The sequence below is a fragment of the Myotis yumanensis genome, unplaced genomic scaffold (genome assembly GCF_028538775.1).
Source record: "Myotis yumanensis isolate MYYU_CA2020_CCGP unplaced genomic scaffold, mMyoYum1.0.hap1 SCAF_3, whole genome shotgun sequence".
NCBI classification, from domain to species: Eukaryota; Metazoa; Chordata; class Mammalia; order Chiroptera; family Vespertilionidae; genus Myotis; species Myotis yumanensis.
This window is the reverse complement of record NW_027223754.1, coordinates 210,946,355-210,963,711: the sequence shown is the minus strand read 5'-3', so window position 1 is coordinate 210,963,711 and position 17,357 is coordinate 210,946,355. Positions and strand designations below refer to the sequence as shown.

The window sequence follows — 17,357 nt, the reverse complement described above, 5'->3', positions numbered from 1 at the left end:
TTTAAGAACCCATTGTGGCCCTCGAGTCAAAAAGTTTGCCCACCCCTGATAGTCCCTAACTTTGGTACCAGAGCTCCCAGTCTAGGTTTGGACAAAGTTTTTCCTTCCAGTGCAGTGTTTCTGGGAAGAAAAGCACTGCTGTGGGAGCCGGGTGACCTGAAAGGCCCTGTGCGGTATCGCACACATTATCACCTCATTAAGTGACCCCGTAAAGCAGCCTGCAGAGAGGGTTGGCGGATCTGGCAGGCCAGCTCTAGGGTGTGGGGACCAGTGACCCTGTGGGTAGTTGCATTGGCAGGAGCTGAAATCCGCCAAGGCCGGCTAGTTTTTTCAAGTTCCTTTCTGCTGGAACTTTGCCCCGTATAAAAGTGCCTCTGCTGTCTGTTCCTTTTCAGGCGGCTCCTGCCCTTGAACTTCCAGAATAAGGTGGCTTTGCCCGACTAGGCCTTAACTCATAAATACTCAATTCCCTCAAAGGGATGAGCAGATGAAAGGATTGGTGAGGTTGAGGTGGAAGTTAATCTGGGCAAGTAGGAAGCGAGGCAGTAAAGATAAGAAAGCCCTCCAGAGCCAAGAATTTGGAGCTTCTTTGGCGATTTCAGTTCCAGCATAAGCCGCATGTATTTGAAATTTTGTTAAAAGAGGCCTATTGTGGCAGTAAATTAAGTCATTTCTGCAGCTGAAACTGTGAAGAGCTAAATCTGGGTGCCTCACAAATCGAGCAGCACCGTAACTGGCTTTCCGGAAGGAAGCATAGACCCACCTCCTGGGTGGGATGAACTGGGGAGAGAAATGGGATTATACCCAGAGTCACTTTCCTGGCAGGTAATTTCTTTTACGAGGTACCTTTTTTTATTTAGAAAGCACAAAAGGTAAGGGTTTCTCTATATAAGCCAATCCATGGTTGAGCAAAGGGTAAAATAAAAATAAGCTAATACATAGTGTTGTGCAGCCTAAATTTCAAGTCTCCATACTTAGAGAACAGGCCGTTCTGTGTCTTCTCCCAGGGCTGCAGGGGCTCCGAATCCTGCTGGATTCCCACCTTTTCTCTGGTTCTCCGAAAACACTAATTACTGCCCGAAACCTCATGAACTTCCGCCCTTTCCTTTTTAGCTTCTTAAAGGGCACAAACCCCATTTTTAAAAAAATCTTCATTCAAGGATATTTGTCCATTGATTTTTCAGAGAGAAAGGGAGAGACAGCGATAAATATCGATGTGAGAGAGACACATCGATTGGTTGCCTCCTGCACGCACCCCTCGGGACCTGGGCTTGGAAGAGCCTGCACCCGAGGTACATGCCCTTGATCGGAATCGAACCCAGGACCCTTCGGCCACAGGCAGACACGCTATCCTCTGAGCGAAACCGGCTAGGGTGACAAACCCCTTTTCATAACATGTAAAAACTCTCCTAGACAAAGTTATGCCGTGTATTGTTTTTAAAAAAGTTACAGCTTCTTTCTCCTATTACAAAAGAAAACCTCTGATTAGAATTATTTTAATGGAGTATTTGCACCTGTGGGCAAGATAAAGCACACATAGGTTCAGGCAGAAACACAGGTGTGGCTCGCCCAGAGAAGCCTCCTTAGTGAAATCTATGTTGGCTCTGATAGAGTTATGAAGAATATGTATTAACAATAGACATTTTGTGCAAGAGAAAACAATTAAACCAAATCTTTTTTGTAACGCTTTAATATTGGAGGTGAAGACTGGTACTCATTTAAATTGTGGCAAGTGGAAGCATTTTATTTGGGAAATTGCTTTGTTTGCCTTCGTAAATTTAGTCTTGCTGAATCTGAAGACTATAAACCCAGGAGAATTAGAGTTAGTCAGGGAATTCTAGAACATTTAAAACCCACAGCGAGATCCAGGCTGCCTGGCTCAATTGGTTGGAGTGTTGTCCCGTACACCAAAAGGTTGTGGGTTCCATTCCTGGTCAAGGCACATACCGAGGTGGTGGGTGTGATCACTGGTCAGGGTACATGTGGGAGGCAGTTGATCTGTTTCTCTCTCACATTGATGTTTCTCTCCCCACACCCTTCCTTTCTCTCTAAACGCACTAAAAACATACCGTTGGGTAAGAATTTAAAAAAACACAAAACACCCACAGTGAGTAGCCAGCACCTGTGCCCATCACAGATGATGTTCATTCCATGTGTGATCATTCTAAACAGTTTCAGCTTTGTGGACACCTTGGTAGAAAGAATTACTAGTCCCTGTACTAGTGCTTGTCTAGAAAACATTATCATCGATAAAAAGTGTCTGTATTAAAACAGGTAGTTGAGGGGGGAATAAAGTGTGGTTAAGTACTGGACCTAAATGTTCAGAACAGCTGCACAGAAGTTGTAGCATTGATGGGTTTAAGTTTAATCACTAGGAGTGGATTGTTTTAAAAGCCAGCCCTGATGTCCATGCTGCTCCTCAGCTCCAGCGTCCCATGGCTTTGCACGTAAGGCCAGGCCTCCGTTGTTTCGGGCTCTCCGTCCCGTGGGATCCCTGCTGGGACTTCCTTTTTTTCCTTCTATTTTTATACAGGGTATTTTAGGGATACCCTGCATGTCATTTTTAAAATATTCTTTTCCTTCACTGTTGAGCACATTCAGGGTTGGGGGCGGGAGGTTCCTCATGAATTCCCTTAAGAGATTGATTTTCCACTCTGCTCCCTCCCCCTCCCCCCCAGCTGGGTATTTTATTTCCAGTGTACTGTTGAGAAAATCGAGGCTGAAATGAATGGACTGGTCCAAGCCCATAGTTGGTGGGAGGCAGGCCAGGTGCCGCCTCCTTCCTCTCATGGAGCCCCAGCTGCATGGCCACACCCAGCTCTCTCTCCATTTTTTATGGCATGTCTTTGTCCTTTTATTTTATTTATTTATTTTTTAATATATTTTTATTGATTTTTCACAGAGAGGAAGGGAGAGAGACAGAGAGTCAGAAACATCTATGAGAGAGAAACATCGATCAGCCGCCTCCTGCACATCCCCCACCGGGGATGTGCCCGCAACTCAGGTACATGCCCTTGACCGGAATCGAACCCGGGACCTCTCAGTCAGCAGGCCGATGCTCTATCCACTGAGCCAAACCGGTTTCAGCTCTTTGTCCTTTTAGACTGCCTGTGTTTGAGGCAGGGACCAAGAACAAAATAACCCCACTGAATATCAGAAAGGACAATACAGGAGATGTCAGCTAACTGGAACATGTTTTCAACTAGGGTTTTTTTCTTTCACTCTAAGATAAACAAATTATAAGAAAAACAGCTTGCTACCAGAGATGTATTTTTTTAATTTTTTATTGATTTTGAGAGAGTGGGGGTGGGGAGAGAAACATCGATTAGCTGCCTCCCACATACCCCCTATCGGGATTGAGCTCATAACCCCCACAAGTGCCCTGACCAAGAGTCAAATCAGCAACCCTTGGTGCATGGGATGATGCCCAACCAACTGAGTCACACCGGCCAGGGCCAGAGATTTATTTTTAAAAGCAAGTTTTAAGTTGTATCTTGGGGTCACTTTGATAAAGCTTAGTCTCTACCTAGCATCTTACAAGAATATGCCTAATAATAGAATTATCACTCTGAAGCAATAGAGAATAATCACTCTAATCCAATAAAGTGTGGACCAAGATGTTCCAGAAAGATTTCTAGCCTTGCCTTCAATTTCTCAGAAAATGTCATTTGAAATTAAACCGATTCCTGAGAATTCCAGTTGAAATTTTGCTCTAAATCCAGACCATTCTCTTCTGTAAATGGATTGTTTCTAAGAGTAAGTAGTTTCTAGAATGAGGGCCACATGTGTCCTCTCCTCGGAATCCTGCTACACTGATGCCCTGCACTGTGCCCACCACGTGAGGCACCACCGCTCAGCAGGGCTGCCGCCTCACCAATCCCAGCGGCTGCAGCTCATCACCAAGTCCTATTGGTTTTACCTCCACGGTTGCTTGTATTTACACACACACCCAAACTCTTCCATGACATCCCTGACCCATGGCTGCTGTGGACCCCTCAGAATCAAGTTCCATTGTGTGCACCCTCCACATCCTGAGAGCTCATTCCAGCCCACCTTCCCTTCCCTCTCTGCCCGAGTAGCTCCTACTAGTTCTCTCTCCACTGTGCTCAGCAACGAGAACGGTTCTGACCTCCGTAACCAGGTCTCACTGGACCTCTGAAGTACTGTTTACATCATAACAGCTCAGTTTTGGTTTCTTACCCCCCATTCTGTAAATCCCTTGAGGGCAAACACTTGATGGACTTGCCACCCTGCGTTCAGCCCCTTTGCCTTGCACAGGCATGCAAGAAAAAGTTGCTGAATGAACAGAAAGGGAAGATTATTACATTTCTGAAGTAGAAGCCATTTTTAAAAACTTTAATGTCAGAGCAAAGACCACTGAGAATCAGAGGGGCCTTCATCATCTGCTCCTTCACAGCCTTTGGAGAAGCCAGCATGCTAGAGGGAGGGTGAGGAGTGGAGAAAACTGAGCCCATAGAGACCACACTGATCCAGTTCTTAACTCATGTTCTGCTGGCCCGTGTTTTCAGTTTCCAAGCTTTTCAGTTTTATGCTGTAGATTCAGAATTGACATATGAAGAAGACAGATTCATAAATTGACAAATTAATAAGAGCCCCCAAAATAGCTCATTAGGAAGTCATGATCCTTTCTCCATATTCAGTGGAACAACTTGCACTTTAGAGTTCTGTAAAGAAGCACCAGCTGGCTTTGTACCTCTGTCACCTTGGTCACCGTCACATCTGCTGGGCGTGTGCCTAATGTGTGAACGTCTGGATTTGTTAAACAGCAACAGCAAAAGAAGGGATATATGTGTTAGAATCTGCTAGAGAAAGACACCTTCCCCACCTGCATCTTAGACCTGAAAATTCTCATTATTTGTTTTTGAATGGTAAAGTGAACACCTTCATTGGGGAAAGGCATGTCTACTTTGAATATATTCTTCATGTGATCAAGGTTATGGCTAAATTCTGGCTCTTCTGTTAGACAGATGAAGTGCAGAAAGACAAGGAAGGACATTGTTAATGAAGAAAAAAAGGTCTTTAATCCCAAGCCTTCTAGCCTGATTCAGAACATCCTGACTCCACTGTAAATGCACCTGCGAGGACAGAGCTAGTAGGAAGGGAATTCAGGGAACAGACTCTCCTCGTGGATCAGGCTGCCACACCGAGGTGTTTACCTGGGTCATGCTGTCATGCGTTTTGTTCCTTTGTGGCCAGCCACCCTTCAACCCCCATTCATTTAGCCACAAAGACACTTATCACAGGTTTTATAATGTGGTTTGAAAAGCTTTCCCAAAGAAGCTAATAGTTTTCAGGGTCAGCAGCAGAGCCATTTTTTGATTAGGAGTTTTCTGGGTGCCAAAACCGGTTTGGCTCAGTGGATGGAGCGTCGGCCTGCAGACTGAAAGGTCCCGGGTTCGATTCCGGTCAAGGGCATGTACCTGGGTTGCGGGCACATCCCCAGTGGGAGATGTGCAGGAGGCAGCGGAATGATGTTTCTCTCTCATCGATGTTTCTAGCTCTCTACCTCTCTCCCTTCCTCTCTGTAAAAAATCAATAAAATATTTAAAAAAAGAAAAAGGAGTTTTCTGGGAGTGTAACAGGGGTCTAAATGGATAATTTTATTCCAGATGATTACATCTGAAAGATGATGATCGGACTGAAGAAAGTTTGTGTATGTATGTCCCTTATCCCTGAGGGCAGAGGAGATGGGCTGTTAGGCCCTAGGTGTGTACTGAGAAGCAGTACCACCTGCTGGGCCTCAGCCCCTTGTGGCAGCAGGTAGAAATTATTCTAGATTATTCTAAGGTGAGTTAATGAGGTTGCATTGCAAGAGCGGGGAGGCTAGGAGCACATGGCAGGTGACAGATCAGCCTGCAGGCACTTTCCTCCTTCGCTTGTGCTCAGTATGCCTTTTGGGGGAGGTTTCCATGCTTTTCATCTCCTGCTAGTGTTTAATTTGCACTTGATGGTGTGTAATTTTTCCCCCTATTTATTTAGCACTAAGTACCAGTGCTTCACAAAACATTCAAAATAATTCCCATTGATCTGTATTGTTTAGGATAGAATTAGGAGGGGAAACAGTGAAAGGCTGAAGAGTAGCTAAGAGATGCAGTGTTCGGGGATTTGGCAAGAGCTGACCATGCAGCCAGCACCTTCCTAGGTGAAATAATACTGAAACATACACACAGCAACTAACCTATAAAAAGATGGTGCCAGCAGATGTTCAGGCAGTAATCTAAGGGAGAAAATTAGGTCCAAAAAATAATCTTCTAACTTTGTCTTAATTAAATCCTAATAATTATGTAACTCATTCTAGTTTATAAAACACTTTCACAGTGATTTCAGACAACAACTGTATAAGGAAGGCAGGGTAAAAGGGTTATCTCCATTCTACAGAGGATAAATGGATGGGGTGACTTTTTTTGGTTTTCCCACAAGAGCTGACACCCTTGGGTTCTTTTTCCACCAGCCCTTGTACTGCTTGACGTTTGGTCAGCATTCACGTTAGACCATCCACGTTTTACTCTAAAAAGCCAGTCAAACCTGGAACTTTTGTCTTAAGGTACACACAATTCTCGCCAGCCAGTGAATGCTGCTGGCGCTTACACTGGTATCACCATACTTAATATACTGAGGTGTGCATTTAACGGAGTCCGTTTCTGAAATTGGTGCCTTTGCTAGAACAGCTGCGGGACATAAATGCAGCTTTGACAGCCATGCTCTGTGCCTCATGGCATTGAGTAAACGGGCCTGAGAAGCACTGGGCGACTCTCTGGCCTCCAAGGTTGGCCCTGAAGCCTGGGTGTTGCTCTGGGCTGTGATGAAGGTCCCAGAGGCCAGCACCCACACTTCTCCCGAGTCTGAGCATGGCAGGCAGCAGCAGATGCCCCAGCTGGTCTCATGAGCTTTTGTGAGGGAACATAAGGCTGTCTAGCAACTCCAGCGCTAAGGCAGCAAGGACCCAAAAGAGAGGGTTTTGTATGTATTGCTTTAACCAACAGCTTGTAGCGCTCCTGGAGGAAAATTAATAGGTGCAGAGTCGCCTCAAAGAAAGACGTTTTCAGGGCCTCAAAGGGTAGCTGCTTGTATGTAGACCGAGTGGCTGCCTCAGAGCTAACAGTCCAAGGCTCAGCAGCAGCGGCTTCTGCCCTAGATATAAAAGGCTTCATTAAGAGGGGGAGAAAGCTCTTGCTGTTGGCCGAAAATTAACACATACCTTGCTCCACATTCTCCAGGCTCTACCAGCATCAGCTATTTAACTCACATTGAAGAGCAGCCTCGTTAGTTTTCTCCAAGCTCTCCAGTTTGTCAGACCTTGCATTCGTTCCATTAGCCCACATTTACGGTTCCTACAGTGTGCCAGGCCCTGGGGACACAAGAATGAAGCTCACAGTTTAGGAGAGAGAGACAAACATGAATAATACTGTGAGCATGGGCAGAAGTGTGTGCAGAGCCGGATAAAAGCCATCTCATATGTGATCTTGAAGGCTCGAACAGAACTGATCGTCACTAGCACTAATAATACTATGACCCAAATGCATTGGTGCTCTGAGGCTGCTTGGAGATGCTTATTAAACAGGGCGATTATTCAGGTCGCCGTCACAACTCATAGGAAAGCCTTTCTGTGAATGAAGAGGCACAGTTCTCCCGGGGCACTTCTGCTGGGTATGGATTAAATTGCTCTTAGGTGATTCAGCTCCTGCAATCTGCCGCCTCCTGTCAGTGAGCCTGCCTCTGGGACAGTGACAAGGGCTGCTGTAAGGATTAGGGAGGGTGTTTGGCCACTTTCTGTTGTCCAAAAACTAAGCATGCATTTTATCATTTATTTCCCAAGATTATAGTATTAATAAAAGTAGGATTCTTGTCCAAGTTGCTTAAAAATAACCTTTATTCCTTTTGTTAAGTGAAAAATGCACTGTTGAGATTGGGTTGTTGCTTGTTTGAAAAACATACCTTTAGAAACCATGATTGAAGCCCAGCTGTGTGTCTGATTTGTGTGGGGAGCAGTGTTGTGTGGACTTACCTCTCCTAGGAATGATAGTTAAACTTGTAGCAACAGTGTAGTCAAAAACAAAGGACATTTAGCTCTGCAGTGACTATTATGTTATTTGCATTATGGGAGAATGATAGTGTAATTAGTTTCTTCAGGTAAAAAGTAAAGAATAAAAATCTAATTAGAAATGGTATTAGCCTGGGTATTGATTTTGGGTATGGAAGGGGAGAATAGAAGCAGGATATTATAGAGATAATAAGTTTTCCTCTTCTGTCTTTGGCACCTGGCACATGGAATTGCTAGATCATATGGTAGTTCTATTTTTAACTTGGAGGAACCACCATACTGTTTTCTGCAGCAACTGTACCAGTTTTCATTTGCAGCAACAGTGCACAGGGGTTCCAACTTCTACCTACACGTCCTTGCCAATACTTGGTGGTTTGTGTTTTTTTTTCTTGTTTTGTTTTTTGTTTTGACAGTAGTTATTCTGATGGGTGTGAAGTGGTACCTTGTGGTTTTGATTTGCATTTCCCTAATGATCAACGCTGAGCATCTTCTCATATGCTTATCTTCACATTTGTATATCTTCCTAGGAGAAATGCCTATTCAAGTCCTTTGCCCATTTTTAAAATGGGTTATTTTGATGCTGTTGAGTTTTAGGAGTTCTTTATATATTCTAGATATTAATCCCTTATCCTATATGTGATTTGCTGATATTTTCTCCCATTCTGTGGGTTGCTTTTTTTACTCTCTTAATAATGTTTTTTTTTTTTAACCCTCACCGAAGGAGTAAGGATATTTTTTCTATTGATTTTTTTCAAAAATACGTTTTTATTGATTTCAGAGAGAGGAAGGGAGAGGGAGAGAAAGATAGAAACATCAATGATAAGAGAAAATCACCAATCAGCTGCCTCCTGCACGCCCCACACTGGGGATCTAGCCCACAACCCCTGGCATTTGCCCTGACCAGGAGTCGAACTGTGATCTTCTGGTTTATAGGTCGATGCTCAACCACTGAGCCATACCAGCCGGGCTCCAATTAATTTTTAGAGAGAATAGAAGGGAGAGGGAGGGGAGGGAGAGATAGATAGATAGATAGATAGATAGAGGAGAGCAACACATCAATTGGTAGCCTCCCCCTCACTCCCCGATCTGGGGTGGGAATCAAACCTGCAATCCAGGTATGTGCCCTTGACCCAGAATCAAACATGCGGCCCTCCAGGGTGCACAGGCCAACGCTCTAACCACTGAGCCACTGGCCAGGGCAATACTGGCTTTTGATGCACAAATTTTTTTTTAATTTTCATGAAGTCATGTTTGTCTATTTTTTTCTTTTGCTACATGGGCCTTTGGTGTCATAACCCCCAAAATTTTTGCCAAATCTATTTTCATGAAGCTTTTGTCCTGTTTTCTTCTAAGAGTTTTATTGTTTTATGTCTTACATTTAGGTATTTAATCCATTTTGAGTTATTTTTTGTATGTGGTTTTAGGGAAGGGTCCAACTTCAGTCTTTTGCATGCGGATATCCAGTTTTCCCAGCATCATTTGTTGAAAACACACTGTCCTTTCCCCCACTGAATGATCTTGACACCCTTGTCAGAAATCATTTGACATTGTCTTTGAGGGGTTATTTTTGGACTCTATTCCCTGTCTGCCAGTGCCACACTGTTGATTACTGTAGTTTTATAGAAAGTTTTAAAATGAAGTATGAGTCCTCTTCTTTTGTTCTTTTTCAGTATTATTTTGGCTATTCATGGTCTCTTGAGATTTAGTACAAATTTTAGGATAAAGTTTTCTATTTCTGCACACACAAAAAAAGTCTTTGGGATTTTGATAGGGATGGCAGATCACTTTGGGTAGTTTCATAATATTAAGTCTTCTAATCCATGAACATGGAATGTGTGTTTTTATCATCAAGTGTGTTGGATTTTGTCATCTGCTTTTTCTGCATCGATTGAGCATGATTATGTGGTTACTTTCTTCATGCATTGATGTGACTTCAATAAAATACAAAACCTCTGCTCCTTTATAGCTCCGATCTCTTTGGTTATTGACATCACACAATTGCATTTTTATACATATATGCCCCAAAACATAAACTAATAATTTTAAGTGCATTGACTGTATTAGTCTCTTACATCATGTAGAAAACAAAAAACTAGTTACAGACTACTGTTACAATAATACTTGCTTCTATAATTGCCTATGTATTTGCCTTTGTTAAGATCTTTATTTCTCCATGCAGTGTTGATAGACTTCTAGTGTCCTTTTATTTCACCAGGCAGGATTCCCTTGAGCATTGCTTGCTGGGTAGGTCTAGTGATCACAAACTCACTCAGCTCTTGTTTATTTGGAAATATCTTAATCTCTCCCTCACACTTAAAGGACAGTTTTTGCCAGATAAAGGATTCTTGGTTGATTGGGTTGCACTTTGAATATATTGATGGACTGTTTGCTGGCCTCCAAAGTTTCTGATGAAAGAGCTGCAGAAAATTTTACCAAGGACCACTTATGACAATTCACTTCTGTCAGGATTCTCTCTTTTTTGGCTTTTTCAAGTTTGGTTATGTGTCTTAGTGTGGATCTTTTTTAATTCATCTTATTTGGAGTCTTTGAGCTTCTTGGATGTTTTTATAGTCATTCATGTAAGGTTTTCTCTTTTATTAATGTACTTAGTTCACACACTGTTTTTGTTTGTTTTTTACTTTCCCCACATCTTTTGTTATTTCTTGAGCATCTTTAAGACAGTTCTTTTAAAGTCTTTGTCTAGTGTATCTGCCATTAGGTCTTTTTTAGGGACAGTTTCTATCGATTTATTTTTTTTCTTTGAATAGGCCATAGCCATGCATTCCTGTTTTTTTGAATGCCTGTGAGTGTTTGCTGAACACTGGACATTTGAATGTCTCTAATAATGTGGTAACTCTGGAAACCAGGGTTTGCTTTTTGTGGTTGTTGTTGTTGCAGGTTGTCTCTGTGCCTAGGATCAGCCTGAGGTGTAAACTTAAGATCTTCTCAGGTCTTTCCTGAGCCCTTCCCTTGGTATGCAGTCACTTTCTAATTTCCTCTGTGTATGTAGTTGTTCTTGAAGGTCATAGTCTTTAATGTCTGGCTCCCAAAAGTGGAGAAAGCAAAAAATGAAGGGGGTAGGGAATGGTCACTGTTTTAGATCCCTGGGGAGAGGGAGCAACAACAATAGTGGCCTGCCTCTTTATCTCCACCTCTGTGGTCAGAAGCAGCAGCCAGAGAAGAGATTCCCCAATATTGAAGGACAGGGTTCTTTTTGCTCACCCGGCTCCCAAGTTGTGTGCAAGCTGGAAATTGACCGAGTCTTCCCCTGGAAGTTGCAACCCCTGAACAGACTAGAGTTTCAAAATAGTTAATCAGTTTCTGCCAGTGCAGTTGGTGTCCAGGTGAGAAGACAGCTACCTACTCTGCCATCTTCCCATAATCCCAAAATTTGTATTTCTAACAAATTCCCAGGTGATGCTGATGCTGCTGGTCCAAGGACCATCCTTTGAGAATGACTGAACTAAACTCTCAGGTTCCATCTTCAGGCTCTGATATACCATGCAGGGTCTTTCTTCTCTGGGTGCAGTGTAGTAAATTAATTATACTTTTTAATTGCAATAAGCAACAAGCTTTTTATTGATGTAAATGAGATTCCTTTCTTTATGAAAAAGATGGGACCTGTGGTCTGTGGGCTATTCCAGGTTAGGGAGCTTTGGACGCCCTGCAGGGGACAGAGGGGCATGTGTGGAGGTGGGAAGGAAATGACTTTGTTCAGCTATGAGCTCGATCACCTCCCTTTCCTGTCTGTAACCTCAGGTGATGACAAGATCTGCTCTGCAGGCTGCTTTTAGTAGGTGGTCTGTGTGGGAACATCTAGTGTGTGTGTCTGGCACATGGTCATCTTAGGTCACATTTCCTGAGCACTTTGACTGCAAGTTGCAAAATTAAATTAAAAGGTGATTTTTTTAAAATGCCTTTTCCCTAACAAGTCTGGAGATGGGGTGGTCCTGGGGTTGGTTCATTTAGTGCTCAATAGTGTCAAAGAATCCAGGTTCCCTCCGTCTTGTCACTTCTGCCCTCAATGGGTTGAGCTTTGTATTTAGAGCTGTCCCCTCGTGACAAAACTTTCCCAGAAGCTCCTTTCCCTGCAGACTTGCCTACCAGAAATGCTTGCCACACCCATTCCTAAATGGCCACCACTATGGTGAGGGCCTGGAGCACAAGTCCTCTGGGTAGCCGGCTCTTCGGGCTCCGTCGGTGGTCAGAAGGGGTAGGGCAGGACTGGCAGTGGGCAGGCCACCGACAAATCAGCCACACTCCCTCCCCCAGTTGGCGGTGGGTCCTTTTGTTCTGAAGGGGCCCCTGGCACCGACAAAAGGAGATGAAGTCTAGGGCTGTCCAAAGTGCTGCTAGCTGTCCTTGGTTTACTCCAGGCCAAGTCATCTTTTATTTCTTAGCAAGGGCGGGAGGCCGTGTGCACCCAGAAGGGTGTTTGCTTCCGAGAGGAAGTGAGGCTCTGGAAGGACTGGTCTTATAGCCTTATTCCTGCCCCTTTGTCTCTGGAGGAGTCCAGGGGTCAGCCCAGACCAGCTGTGACGTGGAGCAGGTTACTTCCCCTCCTGGTGCTTCAACCACCTCATCTGTAGAATGAGGGTGTTCCAGGGTAGTTATGAAAACTGGATGAGTTGGTCCACATCAGTCGTGTATAGCGCCTGGTGTATGGTGAACACTCGGCTGCGTTAGTGTGATTTTACCTTCAGCGTCAGCACTGGGGGAGCTTTCTCCCTGTTGACCTTACCGCTGCAGGCTGCGAGCCACACCGCCCCCTGGAGGCTGCCTTCCAGGCCTGCCTTTGCCTGGGAAGAAGAAGCTGGGCTGCCCTTTAGTCATTTTGCCTGGGGCGGGTATGGGTGTGTGGGGAGCCTTTCTTTTCTGCAAGTGTAACTGCTTAGGGCAGCAGTTCTCAACCTGTGGGTCGAGACCCCTTTGGGGGTCGAATGACGCCTAAGACCATCGGGAAACACATATATAATTACATATTGTTTTTGTGATTAATCACTATGCTTTAATTATGTTCAATTTGTAACAATGAAATTGGGGGTCACCACAACATGAGGAACTGTATTAAAGGGTCGCAGCATTAGGAAGGTTGAGAACCACTGGCTTAGGGTCACTTTTATTCTATTTTTCCTAGAATCAGGAACAAGTGCCGTATCTTCCAGGTAGCCTTACCTGGGTGTGCCATGGCCACCAGAAGCCTGCGTCCTTCCTCAGGGGGCTGATGTGGTTGACCTTTATAGCTATGATTATTGACGATGGGACACATTCCTTGTGCCGACAGGAGTGAGAGCTCACTGTAGCCACTTCAGAGGGATGATGGAGAAGTGCCCCACTTTAAGAAGACCTGACCATATAAGGAGGAGATCTCAATTACAGAATCATGTCTCACTCGGCCAGAAATTCATGGCCGGTTTCCTAGTGCTTTTAAAATAGGATTTGTGTGTAAAAATACCATTTGCTCACAGGAGCCCATATTTTCTGAAAAGGGAAATATATACTTGTATTGGGCATTTGGGATAAGTAGAATAAAAATAAAATCTTAAAAATATAAGAATTGGAAACCAAATTCCACTTTTAATTCTAAAAGGTTTATATATAACTCTACTATCTTACCCTCTCCATCTACCCGAGACGTTCCCAGCAGAAATAACACACAAGAGCTGCACACAGTTCAGGAGAGCATGTGGCTGGGTGGACTGCGGGGTCCCAGAGGCCGGCCGCATGCCCACCCTCGCCACTCTGTGGTTCTGTTTATTTGTGAGGCCGCCCTAGGTCCTTACTGCTGGATCTCCTCCAGGTGTGGGCAGTGAGTGGCAGTTAGAAACTGGCCTGCTCATCCTGCCACCACAGACTCCCGTCACCTCAGGGACCCGTGCTGATGTCTGGCCTGTGGGGTCTGGGGGAGCCTGGGGAAGAGGGCTGAGTCTGCGGTGCTGACATGTCTGACCACTTCCCTTTCAGAAATGTTCCCACTGCCAGGAGGCAGGCGCCACCTTGGGCTGCTACAACAAAGGCTGCTCCTTCCGCTACCATTACCCGTGTGCCATTGACGCAGGTAAGATGGGGCATCCAGAGCGTCCGAAGGCTGGGACGTACACTTTCTCTGCCTCTTTCCCTTTGTTGTAGTTCTTTGTCTCTTTGACCCTGTTCTGTTAGTAAATTCTAAAGGAAATGCAGTGAGGAGAATAAAAAGGAGTGAAATGGGATAATTTTTTTAAAAAGCAGTTTTATTCGTATAATTCACACATAATTCACCTAAGTGTGCAATTCAGTGGTTTTAAGTATATTCACAGATATGCAACCATCACCACAATTTTAGTACATTCGTCACCTCAAAAAGCAGCCCTGCATCCTTTAGCCAGCAACTCCCGCCCTGAGCAACGACTGATCTGCTTTCTGTCTCCATGGACGCACCTGTTCTGGACATTTCATATCAGTGGGATCAGACAGATATGTGGTCTTTGTGTCTGGCTTCTTTTATTTAGCATAATGTTTTTCAGGTTCACCCATGTTGTAGCATGTATCAGTACTTCATTTTTATTGCCAAATAATATTTTATTATAAGAAGATACCTTTTTATTTACTTATCATTCATCATTTAATGCACATTTAGGTTGTTTCCACCTTTTTATTATTACAGATAATGCTGTTGTGAACATTCACATACAGGTCTCCGTGCAGACTTAATGTTTTGTTCTCTGGGGCGTAAACCTAGGAGTGGAATTACTGGATAAATAGTAACTCTATGTTTAACCTTTTGAGGACCTGCCAGACTGTTTTTCAAAATGGCTGCACCATTTTACATCCCCTCCAGCAGTATGTGAGGGTTCTAGTTTGTCCATGTCCTCATCAACACCTGTTACATTTTTTTTAAGAATAGTTTATTGATTTTGAGAGAGAGAAACATCAATCTGCTGCCTCCTGCATGCCCCCTACTAAGGATCAAGCCCAAAACTCAGGCATGTGCTCTGATCAGGAATTGAACTGATGACCTCCTAGTGTACGGGACAATGCCCAACTGAGCCACACCGACCAGGGCTTGTTTGTCTTTTTATTATAGCCATCCCAGTGAATTTGAAGCGGTAGCTCATTGTGATTTTGATTTGCATTTCCCTGGTGACTAATGATGTTAAGCGTCTTTGGTGAAGTCCAATTTATCTATTTTTTCTTTTGTTACTTGTTGCTTTTTCTTATATCTAAGAAACCATTGCATAATCCAGAATCACAAAGATGTATGCCTATGTCTTGTCCTGCAAGTTTTATAAGTTTAGCCCTTACACGGGTCCTTGATCCAGCTTGAGTTAATTTGTATACATGGTATGAAGCAAGAGTCCAGTTCAGCTTTTTGCACATGGATTCCAGTTACCCCAGCATCATTTGTAGAAGAGACTAATCTTTCCTCATTCAGTGATCTTGGCACCTTGGTTGCAAACCAGTTGACCAGCCCGGCTGGCATGGCTCAGTTGTTGAGTGTCGGCCTGTCAACCAGGAAGTCACAGTTCCATTCCCGGTCGGGGCACATGTCTGGGTTGTGGGCTTGATTTCCCCAGTGTGGGGCATGCAGGAGGAAGCCGATCAATGATTCTCTCTCATCATTGATATTTCTATCTCTCTCTCCCTCTCCCATTGTCTCTGAAATCAATACAAATATATTTAAAAAGAAACAAAGAAAGCCAGTTGATCATACAAATATGTGCTTATTTCTGGACTCCTCCAGTACACCCTGTCTTGATTACTGTAGCTTCGTAATACATTTTGAAAATGGGAAGTGTGAGCCCTCTGATTTTGTTCCTTTTATTTACGATTGTTTTGGCTATTCTGGGTCCTTTGCTGTTCCATATGAATTTTAAGATCAACTTGTAGATTTCTGTAAAAAATAGCCATTGAAACTTTTATAGGACTTGCATTAATCTGCAGATCAATAAGGGAGTATTTCCATCTTAACAATAGTCTCTCTTCCAACCCATCATCATGGATGTCTTTCCATTTATTTCAGTTTTTAATTTCTTCTAACGATGTGTTGTAGTTTTCAGAATATGTTTTTCATTCTTAGGTTAAATTTATTCTTAAGTATTTTTTAAATTTTTGGTGGTATTGTAATTGGACTTTTAAATTTCAGATTTTTCATTGTGAGTATATAGAAATACAACTGATTTTGTTATATTGATCTTATATCCTGCATCTTTGCTCAGCTCATTGATTTAAAGTTTTTAGTTACATATTATCTCCAACAAGTTTTACTTCTTCCTTTCTAATCAGATGCCTTCCTTTTCTTGCCTGATTGCCCTGCCTAGCACTTCTCGTGTAATGTTGGATACAAGTGGCAAAGCTGACGTCCTTGTGTTGTCTCTGACCCACTAAATAGTGTGGTAGCTGTGGGCTTTTATAGATGTTCTTGGGCAGCTAAGGAAGCTCCCTGTGTTCCTAGTTGTGGAGTGTTTACCATGAAAGGGTTCCAGGTCCACTGAAATGAGAGCAGTGTTGGCCGTGTGATGACTGAAGGAAGAAAAACCTTTTGTCCAAGAAGTGCCGTCCAGTGATCAACGCAGAAGGCTTGAGTTCTGATCAGCGTCAGCAGCAGTCTGGGGGAATCCTTTCTCCTCTAAACCCGTGTCTCCTCAGTGGGTGTTTTCACCAGTTACTTTGTGAGCATGAGACGTGTCTAGGACCTTCACCTTCACCCAGCTGGCCCTCATCCGGTGCTTGCAGGTCAGGGAGGGAGAGAAAATGGAGAGGCGAGCAGTGCAGCGAGCGGGTGGCGCCTGTTACCTCTCGAGTCTTCCTGGGCTCTGAGGGGAACGTGGCTTCCATGGGAGCAGCTGTGTCTCAGAGGCGGGTCTGGTGTGGATTCGGCGGGAGAGGGTGCAGGCGTGGCTGACTGGGTGACGGAGGCTGCGGCAGCTGCACAAGGTCACCGTGTCTTGGGCACTTCTGGGTCTTTTGATGACTCGAGTCACAGTGACCCAGAGGCCTGTGCTGCCCTGGGTGGCAGGTACTTGTGTTTGTCCCTCCGGGTCTGCAGGAATTCTCTTCTGTGTCTGAAGGACCTTTGCATCCCAGAAAGGCAGTCACAGATTGACCTTCTTGCCAATTATAATGAAAGTAAGTCCCATGTCTCATGGAGTGAGGAAACGTTGGCCATTTTCGCCTCTGCCTTGCTACCCACCTCCCAGCCCTTTCAGAGCTGCTGGTGTCTCGGGGAAACTTTGATTACTGGGGACATCTCCGTAGAAACAGTTCTGTGGCTCCTGCAGCTCCCACGCGCATGCACATTTGTGACATCATGGTTAGC

The 17,357-nt window shown here is 44.2% G+C and overlaps 1 protein-coding gene across 5 annotated transcripts in view; it reads left to right on the top strand.

Moving 5' to 3' along the window:
- Positions 1–17,357, top strand: part of TCF20 (transcription factor 20) — a 161,625-nt gene that overhangs the window by 135,149 nt on the left and 9,119 nt on the right. For all 5 annotated transcript variants that reach the window (XM_070411237.1, XM_070411238.1, XM_070411236.1 and 2 more), the window contains one exon: positions 14,027–14,120. In XM_070411237.1, the coding sequence (XP_070267338.1) occupies positions 14,027–14,120 (94 nt within the window). The remainder of the gene's footprint in view (positions 1–14,026; positions 14,121–17,357) is intronic.